This window comes from Trichomycterus rosablanca, chromosome 16 (genome assembly GCF_030014385.1).
Source record: "Trichomycterus rosablanca isolate fTriRos1 chromosome 16, fTriRos1.hap1, whole genome shotgun sequence".
NCBI lineage: Eukaryota > Metazoa > Chordata > Actinopteri > Siluriformes > Trichomycteridae > Trichomycterus > Trichomycterus rosablanca.
This window is the reverse complement of record NC_086003.1, coordinates 12,543,272-12,568,615: the sequence shown is the minus strand read 5'-3', so window position 1 is coordinate 12,568,615 and position 25,344 is coordinate 12,543,272. Positions and strand designations below refer to the sequence as shown.

General features: G+C 39.7%; 1 protein-coding gene across 4 annotated transcripts in view; it reads right to left on the bottom strand.

Annotated features, from left to right (window-relative positions):
* Positions 1-1,348: 1,348 nt before the first annotated feature.
* cpeb4b (cytoplasmic polyadenylation element binding protein 4b) overlaps positions 1,349-25,344 on the bottom strand; it is a 49,813-nt gene continuing 25,817 nt past the window's right edge. The window contains exons 3-12 of one of the 4 annotated variants that reach the window (XR_010014972.1): positions 24,594-24,684; positions 18,281-18,331; positions 15,229-15,252; positions 10,939-11,109; positions 10,751-10,840; positions 6,789-6,907; positions 6,390-6,504; positions 5,718-5,899; positions 4,019-5,196; positions 1,349-2,952 (exon numbers count right to left, since the gene is read on the bottom strand). Coding sequence is in view for 3 of the 4 variants with exons in the window: in XM_063011023.1 (XP_062867093.1) it covers positions 4,969-5,196; positions 5,718-5,899; positions 6,390-6,504; positions 6,789-6,907; positions 10,751-10,840; positions 10,939-11,109; positions 15,229-15,252; positions 18,281-18,331; positions 24,594-24,684 (1,071 nt within the window). In the remaining variant the exon portion in view is untranslated. Of the gene's footprint in view, positions 5,197-5,717; positions 5,900-6,389; positions 6,505-6,788; positions 6,908-10,750; positions 10,841-10,938; positions 11,110-15,228; positions 15,253-18,280; positions 18,332-24,593; positions 24,685-25,344 lie in introns of all 4 variants that reach the window. The other 3 variants (XM_063011023.1, XM_063011026.1, XM_063011027.1) reach the window with 3 other exon arrangements.

Genomic DNA, 25,344 nt, shown 5'->3' with positions numbered 1-25,344 from the left:
AGTTCATCTGTATGGTGTGGTGGCTTATAAAAATGACTTATAAATGTACTTAATAGATTGTTGTACCTATTAAAGTGCTCAGTGAGTGCAAGGTCGACTTAATGTCAATGGAAAACCTTGAAAAACAGCAGAACATAATTTCGTTTTGTCTTGACTAAATTTTCAAAATAATTAGTATTTATGAAGGACCTGCTGGTCTTGGCATTACACTACAAAGGTGATTTTAAGGCCTTTATTTAATAACATGCTTACTCTTTTCTCAGTACAGAAGTACAGAAAATGTGCTTGATCAAAAACATTGTGAAAAAACATAATACTGATCAGCCATAACATTAAAACCACCTCCTTGTTTCTCCTTGTTACTGACTGTAGTCCATCTGTTGCTCTACATATTTTTTTTTTGCCTGCTTTCACACTGTTCTTCAATGGTCAGGACCCCCACAGAGCAGGTATTATTTAGGTGGTGGATCATTCTCAGCACTGCAGTGACAATGACATGGTGGTGGTGTGTTAGTGTGTGTTGTGCTGGTGTGAGTGGATCAGACACAGCAGCGCTGCTGGAGTTTTTAAATACCGTGTCCACTCACTGTCCACTCTATTAGAAACTCCTACCTAGTTGGTCCACCTTGTAGATGTAAAGTCAGACACGATCGCTCATCTCTTCCTGCTGTTTGAGTTGGTCATCTTTTAGACCTGTATTAGTGGTCATAGGATGCTGCCCACGGGGCGCTGTTGGCTGGATATATTTGGTTGGTGGACTATTCTCAGTCCAGCAGTGACAGTGAGGTGTTTAAAAACTCCATCAGCATTGCTGTGTCTGATCCACTCATACCAGCACAACACACACTAACACACCACCACCATGTCAGTGTCACTGCAGTGCTGAGAATGATCCACTACCTAAATAATACCTGCTCTGTAGTGGTCCTGACCATTGAAGAACAGCATGAAAGGGGGCCAACAAAGCATGCAGAGAAACAGATGGACTACAGTTAGTGGAGCTGATAAAATGGACAGTGAGTGTAGAAACAAGGAGTATGTGTGTATATAGTGGTCCGGATCATTTAAGTTATAGAAAGAAAAAAAAAAAAAAAAAGAACAGAATTGAACACTAAAATAGATACTGTAATATAACTCATCTAATAACCATACAGCCAGACTTCCCTTTAATTAAGTACCAACCTACCAAAACATTAAAATGTTTTCATACTCACATCTGGCAGAGATCACTGCTGATAATGTAATCAGACAACCACTGGAGGAAAAAAAAATACAGTCTGAGAACACACCAGGAGGGATGAGCAAAAAGAAAACACTTCTACAAAAAAAAGAACAAAGACAAACTTAGTGCCTTGTCACAGTTAAGATTTATTTCATTCAACATTTCACATTACAAATATTTAAAAATTATGCATATTGTTATAAATAGTTGGCTGCAAACAATTAAATAACATTAGATTTTTCTTTTTGTTTTACTAGCACTTACAGACCAACTGCTAGAATATGGACATTTGTATAACATAACTTAATTACAAAGGAAAATACAAAAATAGGAACTTATAAAGTGAAATGACAATACAAATTAAGGTGATATCTTAAGTAAAAAATGCTATTAATAAATACAACAACCTTCCCATACACAGTTAAAAACTATTGAAATTTAGCCATTAAGTAACATCATTAACAGACAGATATTTAAATATTTATTTTCCTTCAGAAAATGTGAACCATATATTGTGGAGCACAATATAGCAATTAGTAAAAACTAGACACTTTAACATATTAAAAGCTTCACCTCAAAAATATAACAAAAAATCTGATCAAAATTATAAAAATTAATTATACATTCCAATTAAAAATATACCAATAAACAGCTAAATACATTATTGACCTAATAATTACAATGCAATCACAGTAGCTTGAAATAAACAAAATAAGCAAATGAGCACAAAAACCTTTAATGTTTTAAAAATAACTTCAATTATTTTATATTAGTACAAATAGTTTTGATTTCTTTTCTTTTTTACAAACACCAGCATGAAAAGGATTACAATAACAGTAGAAAATGACTGTGAAAAACATATCAACATCTTCTTTTAAATGTCAGCAATTAAAAATGGCATTAAAGAATTACATTGCAAAGAGTCTTTATCTGGAAAAAAGTTCAAAAAAAGTATTGCACATAACAACTCGAAGTTAACTTGCAACATTTACCACATTCAAGTCTTAAAGTTCCCCTTCCTCCAAATAGGTTTCTGATTTAACTTCAGACAGACAGTAGGGATGAAGTTCTCAAGTCTTTTCAACAGTGTCTGATAAGATGCTCTTGCCCTGCACGGCTAACGTTTTAGTTCTCTCCAAAGTTCTCTTTACGCTTATAAGTTTGCTTTTTTTCCTGTGTGTCCTAAACATACTGGATTATGGGGAAGGCATAAGAGAATAATATACAAGAGGGTGCAGGGTGTCCTTAAAAAATTAAAAGTTTAGAAACATCTGGTGCACAACCACAACAATTAATTTTAATAGTTAATTTATGTACTTATTTTTGTCATCATGCATGCTAAGGATTACAATAGGAGCTAGTTGGCAGTTCAAGAATATATAGTTTTCAAATGGTAAAATATCTAAACATCAAACATCCATTCTTGTGATACGTGAGTCATCCAAATTTAGCATTCTCCTTACTTAGATTATAGTTTATATTCCAGCTATGGAGAGGAAACCAAAATGACACGTTATTTTTCCAACTAGAATAACAGTTTTAAATATTAACATTAAGTTAATGACAACTTGTTCTTGCCATGCGTTTTTAAATGTATTTTTTTACATATATTGTCATTAAAGTCTAGTGTACAAGATCCAAGACCTTAAGCTATATACTTTGATCTAACCTCTGCAGATTTGAAGTCGCATCAACGCAAGTGTGCGCTTAGTTGTAAAGATTCCTCAGCACTGAAATGTATAAAAAGCATAATTGAAAATAATATATATTAAAATCACTTGTCTTTTTTCTCTTAAATGAAAATTTCCATATATGCAGATCTCTCAGTAACAAAAGTACAAAAGCTACCTTTCACAATGCGAAAAATTGAGGTATTGCAAAAAGGAGTTTTCCCATTTGTGAAAAATGTGCCTAAAATGACTGTTGAAAAAAAACTAAAGTATTTAGAAAAGTAGTGCATAATAAATGTTTATATGTGCATGACAAAATAATTTAGCTAGAAAACACTGTACCAAAAATCATTAGGCCATGTAGAAAATAATCTTTATCTCATTAACAGCAAATTCTTCAAAAAGAGTTTTAACTTCTAAAATGTATAACCACCACACCCACAAGCTTAAAGTGGTGGCGCTGCGTGGGTGCACTGGACCAACATCAAGCCAGCGCGAGGATACGTTTCTCACTAGTGTAAGAAGTTTCTAATTCATAACTATTTCCCTGACTTTTTATATACTAGCACAATCAGGTCCTGAAAGTCTGGAATCAACCATCGACTAGATGCGAAGATTTAAAGCATCAGGTTTGAGCTTTAAAATCCGACAGCTAGCACAAACTCCTCTAAATGATCCCCGACTTCTGAACTACAAACGCCTCCTTTTTTTGACCTTTGGAAAAGAAGCAGGTGAACTTGTGGAAAAGCCAGCGTGCACTAGGCTCAGTGTTATTTTTTTGTTTATTTTTATTTAGATTTTTTTATTTTTCACTAGTGTTACTCTGGATTCTGACTGCATGCTTATGGATTCAAGGCCAATCTTTGGTTCGGTGGGGTTTGTCTGGTCTTAAATAGCGAAGGGGGGGTGAGGTGTGGGGCAAAAGTAATCGACTGAAATGAGACTTGGAGGGAAATGAAGAAATACGTGAGCTGTGATCCTGCTCACTACTGCACATCCGTCTTTGGTTCCCTAACGTCTGAAAGTAAAACTAGCTTGCAGGTCAGAGTGGAAGACCTGAAGACGTGTGTGTGTGTGTGTGTGTGTGTGTGTGTGTGTGAGTGAAGGGGTATGTGATGTGGACTACCTTCAGTTATGCTTCAAAACTCAGGCTGATTGGGCACAGGTGCTGCAGAACAGAAGGGATAAGTTTCCGGCACTTCAGCCCTACTCTTGTTTGCCATTAGAAAGGTGTAATCGGTCGGCTAAAGGGTTTGTTTTCTGAATAAAGGCCTGGAAATTAGCACACGTTAAAAGACAAAAGACAAACTGGTTTAGTTCTGTAGGGCCACCAAGAATGAAAATGCTGCTGAATGTTTAATGCCGTACATTCAGGAGTAAAATGCTTTGTATCATTTTCAATATTTTGTAATTAAGCAGTGACAGCACGATATTCTTTCCTTTCTGTGGTCTGCATGTAAAGGGGGAGACCAGCTTGGTTTCTACATTTTGCTTTAAAAACTAGCAGCTAAGCTTGAGGTATAAGTTTTCTTGCATGTATAATGGAGATTAAGCCCAGATGCGTAATCGATCGCTTTAAAAATGGCATTAGAGATTAGCATGGTCTCAAATTTTGAATGTTTGATTTTGTTAAAGGATTTCGTTTTTGCACTTGTTTGGCTGTTATTAAAAATCAATTGTGGTTTAGCTTTGGTTAAAACCCTGGGCTCTTAAACTGCATCTGCACACTATTTAAAATAATAAGTGCACTCTTTAAGCGACAGCTTTTCATGTCTGCTCTGTATCCTCTTAAATGAAATCAAACTACAACACAATACTACCAATTCTATTCGCAAATAGCCAATTTAAGTCACACAGATACCAATAACAAATTTCCAGTACTCAACTTTCACCATAGAAATTGAATCAAATTTTTTTTTCTGGCTACATCCACCTCAAATTTAAACAATGCCATTTTTGTTTTGATTAAATTAAAAAGGAAACAGCAACAGAAAGTGCATTTATTTAGACGATGATTTTGCGACTCCCAGCCTTCTCTCCTCTCCCCCATCTCTCTCCCTGCCTGCCTGCATCACCTCAATTCCAGCGGAAAGAGATGTGGCGAGGTCGGTCGCCGCCCTCCTTCACCAGTGGTTTGTGGAACTCCCGGCCTGCACGCGAGTGGATGGCCGCCCAGCAGTATTCACAGTAATACTGGAGGCACGTGACGTTGGCGCAGAAGAAAGGCGCGAACTTGCCTCCGCACCGTGTGCCCTGGCACTCGTCACACAGCTGGTCGTCCAAGACGTATGGCTTCACTTCAACCTGCCGAGAAAGTGAGAGAACTGGATTCAGGACCTTGACGTTAGATTTTTGTTGACTGTAAATTACACTATATTGTGCAGTAAGGCTTAATTAATTCTCCAGGCCACCCAAGGAGGAGGGGGGTCACTGCTGAGTCTGGTTCCTCTTAAGGTTTCTTCATGTAATTTTAAGGGAGTTTTTCCTTGCCACTGTCGCCCTCGGCTTGCTTAACAGGGGTTATTGGTCTGTCGGTCCTGGATTCTGTAAAGCTGCTTTGAGACAATGTCTAATGTAAAAAGTGCTATACAAATAAATTCGACCTGACTTTGACTAATATAAAAATAAACACAATCATGATTTCTAAAAGCTAAAAGCTAAAACTAGACTGTAGTGGCCACATTTATTTTACACTATTATAAATTAGAAGAGGAAAGTTCAACAAATGAAATTCCTTGAAGCATCAGCAGCAGAGTTGTAAAAACGTTTTAGTTAGTGTGCCAACAATACATCTCTGTGTGGTTGTGGTGGGAGGCAGCACTGACCCGTTTATCGATCTCGCCATGCTGCAGTTGTACAAAACGAGCGCTGATAGCAGCAATGTAACTCTGCTGATTAGAGAATGCGACCCGCCCTGCTCCTTTAGGGTATTTCAACTCCGGGTCTGTGTCGATCCCTGCATAGCACACGCCACCATACAGCCTGTCCATGATCATAGCCAGCTCCACTGTTCAACAAAATACACAAAGACAACTTTTTAGTGCTTAACCATTTTCAACCACATACATTTGACCAATTTGAGAAATGTCTTGATAGTGACTTGCATAGAAATATAGAGAAGCTACAAGGTATCTATTGTCAACCCATTGTTGTTTGCTTTGCTACTTATTGCTGTACATAAAGGCACATGTCGAAATGAACAAACTGCCCTGTCCAGGGTGAGTTACTGCATCGATCCCAGTGATTCTGGATAAACCGGACACACCGCTACCATGAGCTGGATAAACCAGTGGTATTTGAAGACTACACATTAGAGGCTCATGTTAATACATAAATGTAAATAAATAAAGTCTGATTAGAAGAAAAAAATGGTAAAACACTGCTTTCTGTCATTGACGTTTTAATGAAATTACTACAAAAGGAAAATTATTTGACTCTCTGTTTCTCTGTCCATTTTTAGCATTATCTGTTAACATTCTAGAAATAACTTGGCATACCTGCACGAAGAGGGCGAGGTACTCCACCCACAAAAATGGTCTTTCGGGGATCCAGCGGCTGAGATCCATCCATCACAAAGTCACTATCATTTAGATTCCAGGGGCGGATCTGGACCTGTTGTAACAGAGATTGGCAGCTTGTGAAATAACTTAAAAAGTTATATAGGTCATGATAGAAAACACACCCTGCCTTTGGCCTTAACAGACTTTAAAACATAATATTTATTTGATCTATATATTTATCAATATTTTTAACTGAAAATTATAAACAACTAGTAAAAAGTAACAATAAACCTGACCGATACGATTTCTGCTCGACTTATACTAGTTCATATTTTGATCAAACCCATATGATACAACCATAAATTAAAAAGGTTTTGTGTATGAAAGAACTCCTACAGGTTTGTCCTTGATGGTGGGGCTGGACACACACAGGTAGAGCTTGCCATCCTCTTCAATACAAGCATCGATCAGAGCCTGTACAGAGCTCTCGTCTTGGAACAGAAGGAACGCATAGCCTTTTAAAGAAACCAAAAAGCATAGAAATGATTATTAGGTTGACAATCCAAATCTTTCACAAAATATATGTCAGCTATAATTACTTAATACATTTAAATATATGTAAAATTGGGGCAGCTCAGGTGGCGCAGCGGTAAAAACATACGCTAGCACACCGGAGCTGGGATCCCGAATACATCGTATCATATCTCAGCTCTGCCATCCGGCTGGGCTGAGCGGCCACATGAACAACGATTTGCCTGTTGTTCATATAGGGGTGGGGTATTAAGCCGGATAGGGTCTCCTCGTAACTGATGCAACAAAGACCTCTGCTGGCTGATTGATGGTGCCTGCACAGAGGCGGGGAAAGAGTGCGGATAAGGGTGTGTCTCTCCGTACACAAGGCTGATTCGCATATAAGCACTCGCCTAGTGTGGGTGACAAAATGCATACAACTGCTGCCCACATAGGGCGGGAAAGGGGCGTGGGTTAGCTTCGTTCTACTCAAATCAAGCCGTAGCCTAGTGGTTAAGGTACTGCACTAGTAACCAGGAGGTCACTGGTTCAAGACCACTGCCAGGTTGCTGCTGTTGGGCCCATGAGCAAGGCCTTTAACCCTAAATTGCTCAGACGATATACTGTAACTGTAATGTAGGTCGCTTTGGATAAAGGCGTGTCCTAAATGACGAAAATTTAAAAATCAGAGCGGGGGTCGGCATTAGTGGAGAGGAAGCATGACGCAATCGGGCAATTGGACCCACTAAAAAAGTCGGGAAAAAATGCATAAACAATATATATACAGTGTATCACAAAAGTGAGTACACCCCTCACATTTCTGCAAATATTTCATTATATCTTTTCATGGGACAACACTATAGACATGAAACTTGGATATAACTTAGAGTAGTCAGTGTACAACTTGTATAGCAGTGTAGATTTACTGTCTTCTGAAAATAACTCAACACACAGCCATTAATGTCTAAATAGCTGGCAACGTAAGTGAGTACACCCCACAGTGAACATGTCCAAATTGTGCCCAAATGTGTCGTTGTCCCTCCCTGGTGTCATGTGTCAAGGTCCCAGGTGTAAATGGGGAGCAGGGCTGTTAAATTTGGTGTTTTGGGTACAATCCTCTCATACTGGCCACTGGATATTCAACATGGCACCTCATGGCAAAGAACTCTCTGAGGATGTGAGAAATAGAATTGTTGCTCTCCACAAAGATGGCCTGGGCTATAAGAAGATTGCTAACACCCTGAAACTGAGCTACAGCATGGTGGCCAAGGTCATACAGCGGTTTTCCAGGACAGGTTCCACTCGGAACAGGCTTCGCCAGGGTCGACCAAAGAAGTTGAGTCCACGTGTTCGGCGTCATATCCAGAGGTTGGCTTTAAAAAATAGACACATGAGTGCTGCCAGCATTGCTGCAGAGGTTGAAGACGTGGGAGGTCAGCCTGTCAGTGCTCAGACCATACACCGCACACTGCATCAACTCGGTCTGCATGGTCGTCATCCCAGAAGGAAGCTGACGCACAAGAAAGCCCGCAAACAGTTTGCTGAAGACAAGCAGTCCAAGAACATGGATCACTGGAATGCCCTGTGGTCTGACGAGACCAAGATAAACTTGTTTGGCTCAGATGGTGTCCAGCATGTGTGGCGGCGCCCTGGTGAGAAGTACCAAGACAACTGTATCTTGCCTACAGTCAAGCATGGTGGTGGTAGCATCATGGTCTTGGGCTGCATGAGTGTTGCCGGCACTGGGGAGCTGCAGTTCATTGAGGGAAACATGAATTCCAACATGTACTGTGACATTCTGAAACAGAGCATGATCCCCTCCCTTCGAAAACTGGGCCTCGTGGCAGTTTTCCAACAGGATAACGACCCCAAACACAACTTCCAAGATGACAACTGCCTTGCTGAGGAAGCTGAAGGTAAAGGTGATGGACTAAACCCAATTGAGCACCTGTGGCGCATCCTCAAGTGGAAGGTGGAGGAGTTCAAGGTGTCTAACATCCACCAGCTCCGTGATGTCATCATGGAGGAGTGGAAGAGGATTCCAGTAGCAACCTGTGCAGCTCTGGTGAATTCCATGCCCAGGAGGGTTAAGGCAGTGCTGGATAATAATGGTGGTCACACAAAATATTGACACTTTGAGCACAATTTGGACATGTTCACTGTGGGGTGTACTCACTTATGTTGCCAGCCATTTAGACATTAATGGCTGTGTGTTGAGTTATTTTCAGAAGACAGTAAATCTACACTGCTATACAAGCTGTACACTGACTACTCTAACTTATATCCAAGTTTTATTTCTATAGTGTTGTCCCATGAAAAGATATAATAAAATATTTGCAGAAATGTGAGGGGTGTACTCACTTTTGTGATACACTGTATATATATATATATATATATATATATATATATATATATATATATATATATGTAAAATCAAAGGACCAAACTCAGACCCTGTATTCACATACTTACAGTATGTGCTTTCAGAAAAGGGTTGGGGGGTTGGGTGGGTGGGTGGTTTGTGGTTACTCTGCCTGCAGGGGTCTTCACAATTTTCATGAAAACAGACTGGCACAGTGTGTTTTGTTTCTCATCTGTTTTTATGCAAATTTGGAATTTGCACTTAAGGAAACCCAGGACAGAAATATAAAAAACGCCTGTTGAAAAATTTTGCTTTAAAAAAAAAAAAAAAAAAAAAAAAAGGATGATGGAAACATGTTATCCAAAACCTTTGGCAAACGGTTAATTAGCTACCATTAAGAGGTTTAATAGCATCGTTGGTTCAATTACTGTTTAGTTTTTAATGTCACGTCTCCCCTTGGGCCTTATGTTCTTGGTAGGAAAGGTTTTATACAACCCCAAATCAGAAAAAGTTGGTTTCTTACATTTACTTTGACTTTTATTTCATCGCAGACAGGATGAACCTGAGATATTTCATGTTTTGTCCGCTCAACTTAATTTCATTTATTAATAAACATCCATTCCTGCATTTCAGGCCTGCAACAGGCGGTTCTTGATGCAGTGCCATCAAAGGGATTGAAGATCACGGGCGTTCAGCTTAAGCTTGCGCCCTTGGACTTTACGCACTGAAATTCCTCCCGATTCCTTGAATGATTTAATGATATTATGCACTGTAGAGGGAGAAATATGCAAATCCCTTCCAATCTTTCTTTGAGGTACATTGTTTTTAAACATTTCAATCATTTTCTCACGCATTTGTTGACAAACTGGAGATCCTCTGATCATCTTTGCTCATTAAAGACTCAGCCTTTCCTGGATGCTGCTTTTGTACCAAATCATGATTACAATCACCTGTTTGGAATCACATCATTATTTAGTTTTTTCACCTAATTACTAGCCCTAAATTGCCCCCGTCCCAACTTTTTTGGGAATGTGTTGCAGGTCTGAAATGCAGGAATTGAAGTATATTAAGAAATAAAATAAAGTTGAGCAGATAAAACATTAAATATCATTTACATTTTCAGCATTTAGCAGAGGCTTTTATGCAAAGCGACTTACAGTTATGACTGAACAAAATTTTTGAGCAATTGAGGGTTAAGGGCCTTGCTCAGGGGCCCAACAGTGGCAACTTGGCGGTGGTGGGGCTTGAACCGGCAACCTTCTGATTACTAGTCTAGTACATTAACCACTGAGCTATCACTGCCTTGGTATCACTGCTATCAAATATCTTGGGTTCAAACTGTCTGCAATCAAATAAAAGTCAAAGTACATGTAAGGAGCACTGCATTTTTATTTTATTTTTTATTATTTTTATTATATTACAAATGACTTTTCTGTCATTTTTATCTGAAACATTTAGATGGAACAATGCTTAGATCTTTAGATACCTTTTGGTGGAAAGTAAGACTTGCTTTCAGCCTTGTGAGGCCAGTCCACAAACAGGTGTCCAAAGCGGCGGAAGCTAGCAGTAATCTCATCTACAACAAAAATACACCACATACAAATTCATATTTCACTTTTTATGCAATACAATGCCATAGTGTATTTTTATAACACACAGCTAGGGTGTTGTTACCTTCATCTATGTCAGGGGGAAGGCCACCCACAAAGACCTTGCGCGAATAGCGCTCCACTCGCTCTCCATTCTGATGAGGGAAACAGTGAGGAGATCCCAGACCGGGTAGGCTCTGCTCAGCCCTCTCCTCATCAGGAAAGCCGTCCTCCATGGGGAACAAGGACGAGTGACCTGAAAGGAGGGCAGGGAAGAATTAGCAGCTGTTCTAAGCAGAGTACCGGCCAAACATGTTTGAAAGGCAAATTAACACCCAGCCCAGAGGCTGCTTGGAGGCAGGCAATCATTTTTTTTAAAGTTTTGCATTTTGGGTGTAATATTTTCGTGGAAACTTCTGTAAGCCTCTTGTATACTAAAGAAGTACTTAATTTAGGTTTGTATTTAATTCTTCCTTACGTATTTAACTCTTCCTTACGCATACTTGCTTATAAATCTTCAATTTGGTGGGGTGATACAGTTAATGTTCCCTTTCTGATGTCCTCTGATCTTTATCACACTGAATGATTTAATTCATTCATTAATTGTCTGTTTTACCACCACTTTATCTTGGTCAGGGTCATGGTGGGTCTGATTTATTGGGCAAAAGGTAGGAAACACCCCAGCCAGTCCATCAAAGGTCAGGCATACACACACAAACATGCACACTTGGGGCAATTTTAGTTGCACCAATTGGCCTGACTGCAAATCTTCGGACTTGTGAGAGGAAACTAGGAGCTTTGTACTTCCTATATAAAGGACCCTAGCTGTCCAGCTGGGGAATCAGCCAGGCCCTGTTAGGCAACAGTGCTACCCACTGTGCCACCGTGCCCCCTAAATGAATTGAGATAATAAAACATAACATGGCATAAGGGAATTCTAGACAAGTCACCTCATTCTGCATGTGTTGTGAATACGCCACACTTTACACAACACTTACCCTGCATTCACAACACAAAACACAATAAGGCAGCAAATGTTTTGCAAATGATCTGCCAATGTATGATAACAATTTGGGGCATATGAAGCCATGTGAAGCCAAGTAACAAATTCCTAAAGTCAATTAAGGCAGTATAAGCCGCTCAGGTGGCGCAGCGGTAAAGTACGCCAGTACACCAGAAATGGGGTTTTGAATACATCGCATCAAATCTCAGCTCTGCCTTTCCGACTGGGCTGGGCGGCTGCATGAACAACGATCGGCTGTTGTTCAGGGTTAGAGGGTAAGAAAGTCGGATCATATGTACTCATAACTGGTGCAACTGCGGCCCCTGCTGGCTGACTGATGGCGCCTGCACAGGGCTGAGGAATAATGCTGATGGGGGTGTGGCCCTCCATACACAGTGCCCGTCAAGTGTATGAACTCGACTCGTGCAGGTGAAAAATGCAGTCTGTACTGACTGTACGTGCCGGAGGGGGGACATACGCAGTTGAGAGGCGTCCTCAGTCAGCGGTGAAGGGTCGAATCAGTATACAGTAGAGGATGCAATCAGGGTAATTGGACACGACTAGATTAGGGGAGAAAAATTGGGGGAAAAATAGAAAATTACAAAAAAAAAAAAAAAATTAAGGCAATATAATATGAAAGTATATTGTCATGTTTTTAATTAAACATAAAATATATGGCCAAAACTATGTGGACACCCCACCTAATGAGAAAAATCAGGCATTTTAGCCACACCTAAATACAGATGTATTATATGCTTTCAAATTTGTGGTTCCGAACGTGACATGTTTTAACAAGCAATAGAAAAACTCCATGATTGCAAGCCAGGCGTTCTTGTCCTGTCCAACATAGCTGCCTGACCTCACTTTTCACATATTATGAAGTGCTGCCAAATCAATTCCGTCTCCTGGCGACCATGTGATGTGTTACTCCAGAAACAATTTGAAAGCATCAATGTTCTTCCTGTCCTGCTGGGTCACTGGTAGCCTAGAGTGTAGAGCTTTGGGCTATCATTTAGAATATTGTTGGTTCAAGTCCAGGCTCTGCTTTGCAGCCACTATTGGGTCCTAGAGCAAGGCTCTTAACCCTGTCTGCTTCAGGAGCGCTGTATAATGGCTGACCCTGCGCTCTGACCTCAGTTTCCAAACAAGCTGGGATATGCGGAAAACGAATTTCATTGCCCTTTTCACGTGTATATGTACATAACATTGACATGATTTTGTTTCTTCACTCACTGTCAATTTTAAAGGATTTTCACAGGACCACTACAGAGTAGGTATTATTTATGTGGTGGATCATTCTCAGCACTGCAGTGACACTGACATGGTGGTGGTGTACTAGTGTGTGTTGTGCTGGTATGAGTGGATAAGACACAGCAGCGCTGCTGGAGTTTTTAAGCACCTCACTGTCACTGCTGGACTGAATAGTCCACCAACCAAAAATATTTCAAGCCAACAGCGCCCCGTGGGCAGCGTCCTGTGACCACTGATGAAGGTCTAGAAGATGACCAACTCAAACAGCAGCAATAGATGAGCGATCGTTCCTGACTTTACATCTACAAGGTGGACCAACTAGGTAGGAGTGTCTAATAGAGTGGACAGTGAGTGGACACGGTATTTAAAAACTCCAGCAGCGCTGCTGTGTCTGATTCACTCATACCAGCACAACACACACTAACACACCACCACCATGTCAGTATCACTGCAGTGCTGAGAATGATCCACCACCCAAATAATACCTGCTCTGTGGTGGTCCTTAGCGGGTCCTGACCATTGAAGAACAGGGTGAAAGCAGGCTAAAAAGTATGTAGAGAAACAGATGGACTACAGTCAGTAATTGTAGAACTATTGAGTGCTTCTACATGGTAAGTGGAGCTGATAAAATGGACAGTGAGTGTAGAAACAAGGAGGTGGTCATAATGTTTTGCATGATTGGTGTATATATGTCAAATAAAAGCATTCTGCTATTCTTTAGTGTCCACATCCATAAAGAACCCAGAGAAGTATAAAATCTGGACAGAGCTGATCTTTTTTAAAGACAAAACATTACATCTGAAGATGTTTTCCAGTTTCTTCATACTTGTTGGGCCAAGTCCCAGTCTGTGTCATATTTTCTGACTGCTGAATCCTTTGATATTAATAATTGATTAAAGCAGGCAAAAGCTGTCCACCACTTCAACATCTCTTCCATCAATGCTAAAGCTGGTTTTCCAGTTGTCATGACTAATATCCCAAATTCTTAAAAGATTACTAAATCTTGTGGATGCTCAAATAGCAGAAAGTGGGGGGGGGGGGGGGTGTATGCTGTTAAACCAGAGAGCTGTTAGTGATAGGGGACTGCATATAAAATGCCTATGGTTTTAAAATGGCATGTCCAACAATCGCATGGTCAGGTATCCATATATGAATTGCTGGTATATACACTGTAAGTTAAAAAGGGACCTCTGTACTTTTGTCCATATAAAATGCCCATGATTTTAAAATGGGTTGACCTACAATCTCATGGTCAGGTGTCCATATAGGTATGACAGGTATATACACTGTAAGTTCAAAAGGGACCTCTGTAACTTTGCCCATATAAAATGCCCCTGGTTTTAGCATGGGATGACCAACAATCTCATGGTCATTTGATTGGAAGTTATAACTGAATGAAATTATTTGCTTAATTTCCAGAGGACAACTAAAAAAGGAGAACTTAAAATTGATGTTTAATACGTGAAACTGGTAGCTGCAAAGTGGCCGATTGAAAAGTGTGCGTACCTATAACAGCATAGCACAAGTTCAAGAACTAGTGCTCAGCCAATCAAACTTCATACCCATCTGTCAACATGTTAAATTTCTAGGGAAACTGGACTTAGCCAATCACCACTTTGAATTATTTATCATGATCTGGCACTGCTACAGTAAAATAAATTTAAAAATGTATCCACATTTGCAAAACGTATGGGATCTTGCAGAGGTACCTTTTTTGACTCACCGTGTGTTTAGCCCTGTGTCATTATCATGCTGGCAGTTCCTGGGCTAAAGACACACAAGTTCATTTTAAACTGACATGACAAAAAGCAGGCCTAACTGCTGACCCCAAATGTTTATGTGAGCATGAGTGAGGGAGCGTGTGTGTATTTCTAGCACAATTAAGTCCCAGCTCTATTCGTTTTTCATTAAATTAGGAAACTGTTATAAGAGATACAGCGTTATAAAAGAGACACAGTAAACAAAAATGAAGATGAAAGCAAGTACATGCACACAGTTTAACAAATTTCCACAAGACTTCATGCAGTCATTGACAATGGCATCATTCTCTACATCACAGATGAAAAACATTATACTATTCACTTTTGATCATTTTTGATTTGTCAAATGTTTGATCTTTACCTCGTCGCCTTCCATAATTCCTTGCTGCATGTAAAATAAGATCACATGTAAGGCAACACATGGTGGGGTGGGGGTTAAGGTTTAAAAAGTTCCCCATAACTACCACCTACGAGCTTCACCAGTATTTTTAGGCTCAAATGTTTTACTGACAGCATCACAAAGAATCATTCTATCATGGTGCAGTTTACATACCAAACAGAAAGTTGGACTATATCAACACTTCTTCATTCTTTCCTTTATTACCTTCAGTTTGGCAGGGTCGAGACGGACTCAAACACTGAGAGGAAATTGTCTAGATTCTTCTGGCTACATGCCTAAGTTTTGCCAGAATAATCTGAAAGCAAGCCTCTCCCCTGCTACTTCACAATAAGGAAGATTCAGCCTTTATGTCCAGGGCTTATGTAGCAGCGCTGTGGCAAGTTTATTCAAATAAACAAATATCTAAAGATATCTAGTAATTGTTTGTTTGATCTGGTATTGAAATATTGTGTGTGTAATTTGCAAAGATAAGCCAAAAACATTACCTAAATAAAAGTAATGTACTAATACTACTAATAGTACTGTAATAATAATAAGTTGAATAAATACTGTAGAGAAATGTAGACACAAAGCATTACAAGTTACACAAAATCTGATTTAAATTTCCAAGTGATCAGTGGTGCTGATCAATTAAATGTTAAGTATAAATTACAGGATACAAATATATTAAACTCCTGTAATAATGCATCTTAATAACCAATTTAATTTTACTTACATTTATGTTAATTCAATATACGATCAGCCATAACATTAAAACCACCTTCTTGTTTCTAAACACATTGTCCATTTAATCAGCTCCACTTACCATATAGAAGCACTTTGTAGTTCTACAATTACTGACTGTAGTCCATCTGTTTCTCTGCATGCTTTGTTAGCCCCCCTTTCATGCTGTTCTTCAATTGTCAGGACCGCCACAGGACCACTACAGAGTAGGTATTATTTGGGTGGTGGACCAATTTCAGCACTGCAGTGACACTGACATGGTGGTGATGTGTTAGTGTGTGTTGTGCTGGTATGAGTGAATCAGACACAGCAATGCTGATGGAGTTTTTAAACACCTCACTGTCACTGCTGGACTGAGAATAGCCCACCAACCACAAATATCCAGCCAACAGCACCCTGTAGGCAGCGTCCTGTGACCACTGATGAAGGTCTAGAAGATGATTAACTCAAACAACAGCAATAGATCATCTCTGACTTCACATCGACAAGGTGAACCATCTAGGTAGGAGTGTCTAACAGAGTGGACAGTGAGTGGACACGGTATTTAAAAACTCCAGCAGCGCTGCTGTGTCTGATCCACTCATACCAGCACAACACACACTATCACACCATCACCATGTCAGTGTCACTGCAGTGCTGAGAATGATCCACTACCTAAATAAAACCTGCTCTGTAGTGGTCCTGTGGGGGTCCTGACCATTGAAGAACAGCATGAAAGGGGGCAAACAAAGCATGCAGAGAAAAAGATGGACTTTAATTCAGTAATTGTAGAACTACAAAGTGCTTCTATATGGTAAATGAAGCTGATAAAATGGACAGTGAGTGTAGAAACAAGGAGGTGGTTTTAATGTTATGGCTGATCAGTGTATATTGGCCAAAAGAAAAACTTAAAAGAAAAACTATTCTTACACACTAATCATCCATATCTAATAAGTGAGTGCTACGGATAAGGGTTGTGATAGGTCATGACCCTGTTTACTAGTTGCAAGGCGCAATAGCAAGGCACAATATTTCAGCGATTTTGATTGTAAATCAAGCAGGGTAGATATAGCGTGTTACCATCCACTGCTGGTAATGTGGAGGAAAGTTATAAAGTTATTTTTTTTAGAATGATTCTGCTGTAGTTTTATGATGCCCTTAAAATGTTTAGCCCACATTATTTTCTTTATTTATTTAACTACTATTTGTATATTTCAAAACTACTTCTTTAATGCTGCAGACACACAGAAAGCAAAACAGATAACGGATTCATACGATAACTTAAACATAGTAGTTTTGAAAGTGGTTTCAAAATAGATACATTTTACTCTCCCCAAAGGGAAGCAGGTTAGAACCGTAGTGAAAAAGGACCAAATACCTGTCAAATTCAAATAAAAGAAGCTAAAAAGCTTTAAAATAAGTGTAAGTGTATCTCAATTGCAGGGGTGCTAATTTCTAAATTCATTACCCACAGAGCAAGTGAATCATCAAGTGTAATTATTCACTTTCATGTTTGTTTGCTCGAAAACTAAATTAAGACTAAAAATAGGCAGTGCTAGTTCGCCAATTAAGCACATTCACACAGACATGAGTTAATTATAGATGTAGCCTAGTACTTGCTAGTGACAGCACTGAGAAAACTCACTGAAGGTGTGGACTTACGGTATGCGGTTTTCTCAGGTCAGAGGGTGGTAAAGCATTTGGGAGAGTCTCAAAGTTCCAGCACTGCCTGGTAATTCTCGTAATCATTTATTTATATTGCTGTGTCACGAAAACAAATTATGAACCAATTCAAGTCTGTTGCAAACACCTTTAGATAAAAAAAAGCCATTTGAAACAATTTTACTTTAGGTTACTTGTCTGAGTAGCTTAAAACACTAGAACTATCTAAATGCACGTTATTCATCCAAATTTAAATTTAAATACTAAACATAGCGTTTTTATAACTTAATGCATTCCAATGGATTACAGGCCTTTTAATAAAACAAAGTTAAACAGCACACTGAGAAGTTCAGAAGAACCTCTGAATCTTTTGCTGTTTCATTTCTTAGATTAAAAGCAAAGTTTAAAAACAGCAAAAGCAAACGACTAAATATAGAACAAGAGAGATTAAATATACCCAGCCCATCCCACCCCACCATACAGAAGCAAACGGTACCACTAAAGCACATGAGTAGTGCTTCCTAGACACAAACATACAACTAATTCTGCTGACTATGTCAACATACACAGCCTGCTGGTCCTGTCCATCCGTCTGGTTGGACAGGGTTAGGCCGTTAGCACAATTAAGTAATAAAATCCATCTACGCACCATTTATGGGCAAAGGGCTGTCCCCTCCTGGGTGTGCAAATCCAAGGCGACCTTTGGAAAAGAAGGGTATAAATAATTGAATCCATGGCTGAAAAGAAAAACAGTACATGTGTGTGCACTGACTACTTGTCATGTGAACTTCAATCAATGCAAACATGTAAAATAAAATCAATCTGACACGATTTGGACAGTCACATAATTTGCAACTCTTATTGAACTTGCTATATAGTGTTGAAACAACTACTCAACCTTTTATGGGACTACTTAATGCTGAAAATTAGCATATTAAGTTGAAATAAACTGTCAATTGTCTTTTGGGTCGGCTCTTTTTAGTTACTGGACAAATCCCAGGAGGTTCTCTATTCTTTACATTCGCAGACTGCATGGAGTGAAACAAAATGATGTCGACACTCTATATAGTGTTTGTTTATTTAATTATTTGGATTTTAACATCATGTTTTATACATTTTAGTTACATTCATGACAGAAACGGTAGTTACTCGTTACACAAGATTCATCAGTTCACAAGTCATGCTACCCACTAAGCCACCATGCCGCCCACACTCTATATCAGGGGTGTCAAACTCACGGCCCGCGGGCCAGATCCGGCCCGCCACGTCATTTTATGTGGCCCGCTAGAGCTTAAACGACTGTATTGTTGTGATGGTTCGAGTCATTACAGAGACGCGCTTATAATTTAATGGGAGTCCTGCGCCTTTAACCGGCAACTGCTGACATCGTAGTCATGGCAACTAACTTTGACCTCGCTGAGTAGCCATGTGACTTTTACAGCAAAAGAACGCGGGTAGTAATGTAAACAATAATAATAATAAATATAAATAATTATCTTGCAATATATTACCAAAGCATCGTCTGTAAGTAGTGGCGTTTATATTCTCAGTTGTTTGTAAATGTTGAGTGAGTATATCACAGCGTTTTAGTTACGAATTTACCGTAATTAAATACAATTGTTACTGTTACTATAGCAATTAGTATCTTTACACAAAATGCTAACTCGTTAGCGCTATTTTACATTTGGTTAAATCTCATATTGTACCAGATGTAACACTTAACTACAGCTGTGTGCTTTTTACTGTATTAAGTTTTTTATTGTTTTTATTGTTTGTCTTTTTACTTCATTTTGATGCACACAGTGTATCACACAGCTGGGAAGCAAATAAATTAACTGTATTCTGAAGGGAGCTGTCTGTCTGTCTGTCTGTCTAGCTGGGAAAGGGGGATAAACTATTAGTGAGGGCAGAATGATTGTCTTAAAAATACACTGTAAAATCCTAAACAAACTGCATCTTTCAAAATGCATGCTGATTTTGTGACATGCAAAGTGACACAGCCCGCCAGTAGATGATGTTACACATATTTACACATGATCCTAAAATGTACAAGAAGATAAGTAAGAAAATTAAGCATAAGGAGGCAATTTAATGAAAATGAAAACAAGTTTGTGCTTCAGGAAGAAAAACCGGTGCGTCTCTTGTGTTATGAGGCCGTGTCTGTGGTAAAGTAAAACAATATAAATGCAGAATTCAGCCTCCAAGAAAAACAACAGACTGCAATCACAGCAGGATACGTTACAATCGGCCCTTTGAGGGCCACAATAATGCTGATGTGGCCCTCGGTGAAAATGAGTTTGACACCCCTGCTCTATATAGTGAAAATTTGACATAATTTAGGATTTACCCTCAGATATATCTGTCTGGCAATAGAAAACAGTCTACCAGTACAGATTTAACTGTTGTGACATTATACCACCATTAGTTCATTTATTTATTTGGGTTTTGAGTTACATTCATGACAGAAATGGTAGTTATTCGTTACACATCAGTTGACAAGTTTAATGTCAAACACAGTCGTGGACAATTTTGCATCTACAATTCACCTCACTTGCATGTTTTTGGACTGTGGGAGGAAACTCACAGACACGGGGAGAACATGCAAACTCCACACAGAAAATGCCCGGACCGCCCCACCTGGGGATAGAACCCAGGACCTTCTTGCTGACAGTGCTACCCACTAAGCCACTGTGCCGCCCGCACTTTATATAGGAAACTACATAGAAACTTTGACACAATTTAAGATTTAGCCTCAGATATATCTGTCTGGCAATAGAAACTGACTACCTGTACAGGTTTAACTCTACTGCTGTGACATTATACCACTAGTTAAAACCAAGTAATCCGATTTGACAGGAGTCCGATCAGTAAAACAGTACTGTGACTTTTTACTATATGTACCTATCTGCTATAAGTAACTATGGTATTATAACCATTAATTAGATACATTTACGATCTTTACCACTTCAATTGCACCGCAATAACAAACACATTTTCACAAACACTTTTTTTTTTACTTAAACTTTGATTGGTCATTAAGAAGACAACAAAAAAATGTATACCATTAAAGCGACTGTATACAGACTCTCATTTTTTTGATTGTGCAATACATGACAATAAAGACCTGCAGTAAGGTGTAGACTAGGGATACATCGATACCATTTTTTCCCAACCGAGTACAAGTACACGTATTTTTGTACTTGCCGATACCGATACCGATACCAATACCTATTTAGAATACCGTTTTTTTTTTTTTTAAACAAAAACACACGTGAGAAGTGACGAGAAGTTTAATACCACGTCCAAAAATGCCCGTCAACAAGTAGCGAGTGATCAAAGTGTTTGTGCGCTGACGTGATGAAATCAAGGAGGAAAAATAAATGAATCTGAGTGGATTTGGCAACACGAATAGCATGGATTGTTCTGTAGTGAGTTGGAGGTTAATAAATATTTTTGCAATGTTGGTGTTTTGTTGTTCTGTTTTGTAGAGAACAATCAGGTCAGAAATACTGTAATACGTGTGTGTGCCGGTGTATTCTGATATAAACCCACCTGTTTACACTCCTCTCCTGCGTTTCCCCTCACACCGTATCCTGCGTTCTCATTGGCTGTTCGACACGTCAGTCATTCCCAGTCGCACATCTGAGATCAGATATCTGACGTGCTAGAAAACTCGAGCGCTCGGTGAGCCGGTCGGATCGAGTTGTTGGATAGTTCACACTTAGCGATCGAGAGCCAAGTTTTGATCGCCGAGCGAATGCCGAGTTGCTCCCGAGCCGGCAAATCTAGCGCCGACCAGTCGCCGAGCGAAAATCAGGGCAAAAATCGTGTAGTGTGAACTAGACATAACGCAGCAACGTGCACTAGGCACACGGTATCGGATGTTTAGTATCGGAGCCTGGTTTGCGAGTACGAGTACAAGTTAATGAGCGCAGTATCGGGCAAATACCCGATACCAGTATCGGTACTCATGCATCTCTAGTGTAGACCTATCCAAAGTGGGGGCTAGCTAGTGTGTAGGAATATGTTTGTGTTGCCTGGCAACAGTCCAGGACTAAGAATGAATTGATAATATGTTGTTGCTTATTACTGTTAACTCAAGGTCATGCTGTTATATTAAACGTAAGCGTGCTGTGATTGTCTTTGCAGCACTCCCACACGTGATCTTGCTTAGGTATAGGTAGATCATTAATTTTTTTCTGTCAGTTTGGGCAACTGTTACCGTATGCATCTACAGTGTATCACAAAAGTGAGTACACCCCTCACATTTCTGCAAATATTTCATTATATCTTTTCATGGGACAACACTATAGAAATAAAACTTGGATATAAGTTAGAGTAGTCAGTGTACAACTTGTATAGCAGTGTAGATTTACTGTCTTCTGAAAATAACTCAACACACAGCCATTAATGTCTAAATGGCTGGCAACATAAGTGAGTACACCCCACAGTGAACATGTCCAAATTGTGCCCAAAGTGTCAATATTTTGTGTGACCACCATTATCATCCAGCACTGTCTTAACCCTCCTGGGCATGGAATTCACCAGAGCTGCACAGGTTGCTACTGGAATCCTCTTCCACTCCTCCATGATGACATCACGGAGCTGGTGGATGTTAGACACCTTGAACTCCTCCACCTTCCACTTGAGGATGCGTCACAGGTGCTCAATTGGGTTTAGTCCATCACCTTTACCTTCAGCTTCCTCAGCAAGGCAGTTGTCATCTTGGAGGTTGTGTTTGGGGTCGTTATCCTGTTGGAAAACTGCCATGAGGCTCAGTTTTCGAAGGGAGGGGATCATGCTCTGTTTCAGAATGTCACAGTACATGTTGGAATTCATGTTTCCCTCAATGAACTGCAGCTCCCCAGTGCCAGCAACACTCATGCAGCCCAAGACCATGATGCTACCACCACCATGCTTGACTGTAGGCAAGATACAGTTGTCTTGGTACTTCTCACCAGGGCGCCGCCACACATGCTGGACACCATCTGAGCCAAACAAGTTTATCTTGGTCTCGTCAGACCACAGGGCATTCCAGTAATCCATGTTCTTGGACTGCTTGTCTTCAGCAAACTGTTTGCGGGCTTTCTTGTGCGTCAGCTTCATTCTGGGATGACGACCATGCAGACCGAGTTGATGCAGTGTGCGGCGTATGGTCTGAGCACTGACAGGCTGACCTCCCACGTCTTCAACCTCTGCAGCAATGCTGGCAGCACTCATGTGTCTATTTTTTAAAGCCAACCTCTGGATATGACGCCGAACACGTGGACTCAACTTCTTTGGTCGACCCTGGCGAAGCCTGTTCCGAGTGGAACCTGTCCTGGAAAACCGCTGTATGACTTTGGCCACCATGCTGTAGCTCAGTTTCAGGGTGTTAGCAATCTTCTTATAGCCCAGGCCATCTTTGTGGAGAGCAACAATTCTATTTCTCACATCCTCAGAGAGTTCTTTGCCATGAGGTGCCATGTTGAATATCCAGTGGCCAGTATGAGAGAATTGTAACCAAAACACCAAATTTAACAGCCCTGCTCCCCATTTACACCTGGGACCTTGACACATGAGGGACAACGACACATTTGGGCACAATTTGGACATGTTCACTGTGGGGTGTACTCACTTATGTTGCCAGCCATTTAGACATTAATGGCTGTGTGTTGAGTTATTTTCAGAAGACAGTAAATCTACACTGCTATACAAGCTGTACACTGACTACTCTAAGTTATATCCAAGTTTCATGTCTATAGTGTTGTCCCATGAAAAGATATAATGAAATATTTGCAGAAATGTGAGGGGTGTACTCACTTTTGTGATACACTGTATATTTGTTGGGCTAACAAAAAACTAGACTGCTGTTTGCACAGGTGTGAGTATGCAAAACTACCGCAATTGGAATTTTCCTCACTAGCACAGTGTTAATTTAGTAAAATGCTTTAACTGTCAAAGACTAACAGTAAAATGTCAGTGTTACGGATGTCGGAAGTGAATATGAATACAAATCTTAACATTCACAATACAGCCAATCTTAAGGCAGATGGGCTACAACAGCAGAAGATCAAATCGGGTTCCACAATTACAGCTGCTATTAAGATTTATTATACCAAGGCACTGTTTGCAATTTACAGTGCCTCAGCTTTAGGCTGCCTTGAAAAGCTTAAAAACCCTCCTGACTTCTAATTCCCGTCACTTTGTTCTCTAGAATGGTGGTTTTCATTACACAAGCAAAATGACTGTTTACTTGCATCACACGTATTATGGAGAAATGTTAAAAATTCAGTCAAATTCCCTTTTGATCGCAATCCAAAGTACCCACTCCTCCTCCAGCTAGGCACTGAAGGAGCAGTGTGGCAGTGAGGCCAGTGTCAGTGCAGGAGATGGCACAATGTGTTGTTGCTTTAGAGAGAACAGAGGGCCCTTTCTACTAACACAAGACAATGCCAGAAGCTATTTAAAGGTTCTTTTCTATCACAGCTTTTGCTTTCACATCTTATCCTTTGTTGAATCTCTACTTTCAGATCCTACTGTGTATGTTCATTTAGCATTTTGGTGTTAGCTATTGGGTTATAATATTGGTTTTTAAAATGCAGCACAGAGTGTTGTGTAAATTGTTACAGTGCAGATTGGTGAAATAGCTCAGCTGAAAGACAGTAAGCTAATTGCACAATGAACAAGTTTAAAATACAAAACAGTTAAAAGAAGCTCATTGCAGCAGACTATGTTTCTGTTAGTGAAGGATGTTACTCCTGTGGTCATGTCTGTACCACAATCTGATACATTTCGGATGAAGCAGCATTGTTTACATCCTGAAAACTTACATTTGAAAACATTTGGACAAAAAAGAGCTATTGAGCTGCTCTGTGACTCTGCAAAGTAAGGACATCCTGAATAATAATATAATAGCAAGCTAGCTTAGTGAAGACTTTCACAAAAAGAGCCGTTTTAATGCTGTATGTGTTTTAGCTCACCTTTCAGAGTGTCCTGCTCAGCCCGCATGATGTCAATAAGTGAGTTCTCCAGAGAGTGCATGCTGAAGCCGTCGAATGATCGATTGCGTTCCTGTGTGGCAGAAAAACAGAAATGAAATGGCCATTAGTAGAATTATGAACTAAATAATAATAGCATTTTCATATCACACAGCTTAGGGATGACTTCAAATTTATTTGCAACATATTTCATACTTAAAGTTCATATTGCAATAGCTACAAAGACAATTTCCAGTACAAATTATTCTCTTGCTTGCTTAACTGTGCAGCAAGTTCTAGTTAGAATTTCAATTCAACAATGGAATAGACAGCACATTCCTAACCACACTAAGGTGTTGGTCATTTGGGTCCAGACTGCAATGATGATGAGGCAAACTGAATTACATAATTAGTCATTTATTAGGATTTTAACGTCATGCTTTGTAACATTTGACAGGACAGGTAGTTACTGGTTACAAAAGATTCATCAGTTCGGGTCTTAAATGTCAAACACAGTCATGAACAATTTTGTATCTCCAATTCACCTCACTTGCATGTCTTTGGACTGTGGGAGGAAACCAGAGCTCCTGGAGAAAACCCACACAGACATGGGGAGAACATGCAAACTCCACACAGAAAGGACCTGGCCCGCTCCACCTGGGAATCAAACTCCGTGGCAAACTGAAAATTGGCAGAAAGACTATGCACACATATACAGCTAATCTATTTTTGTACTAGGATTTTAATTTCATGT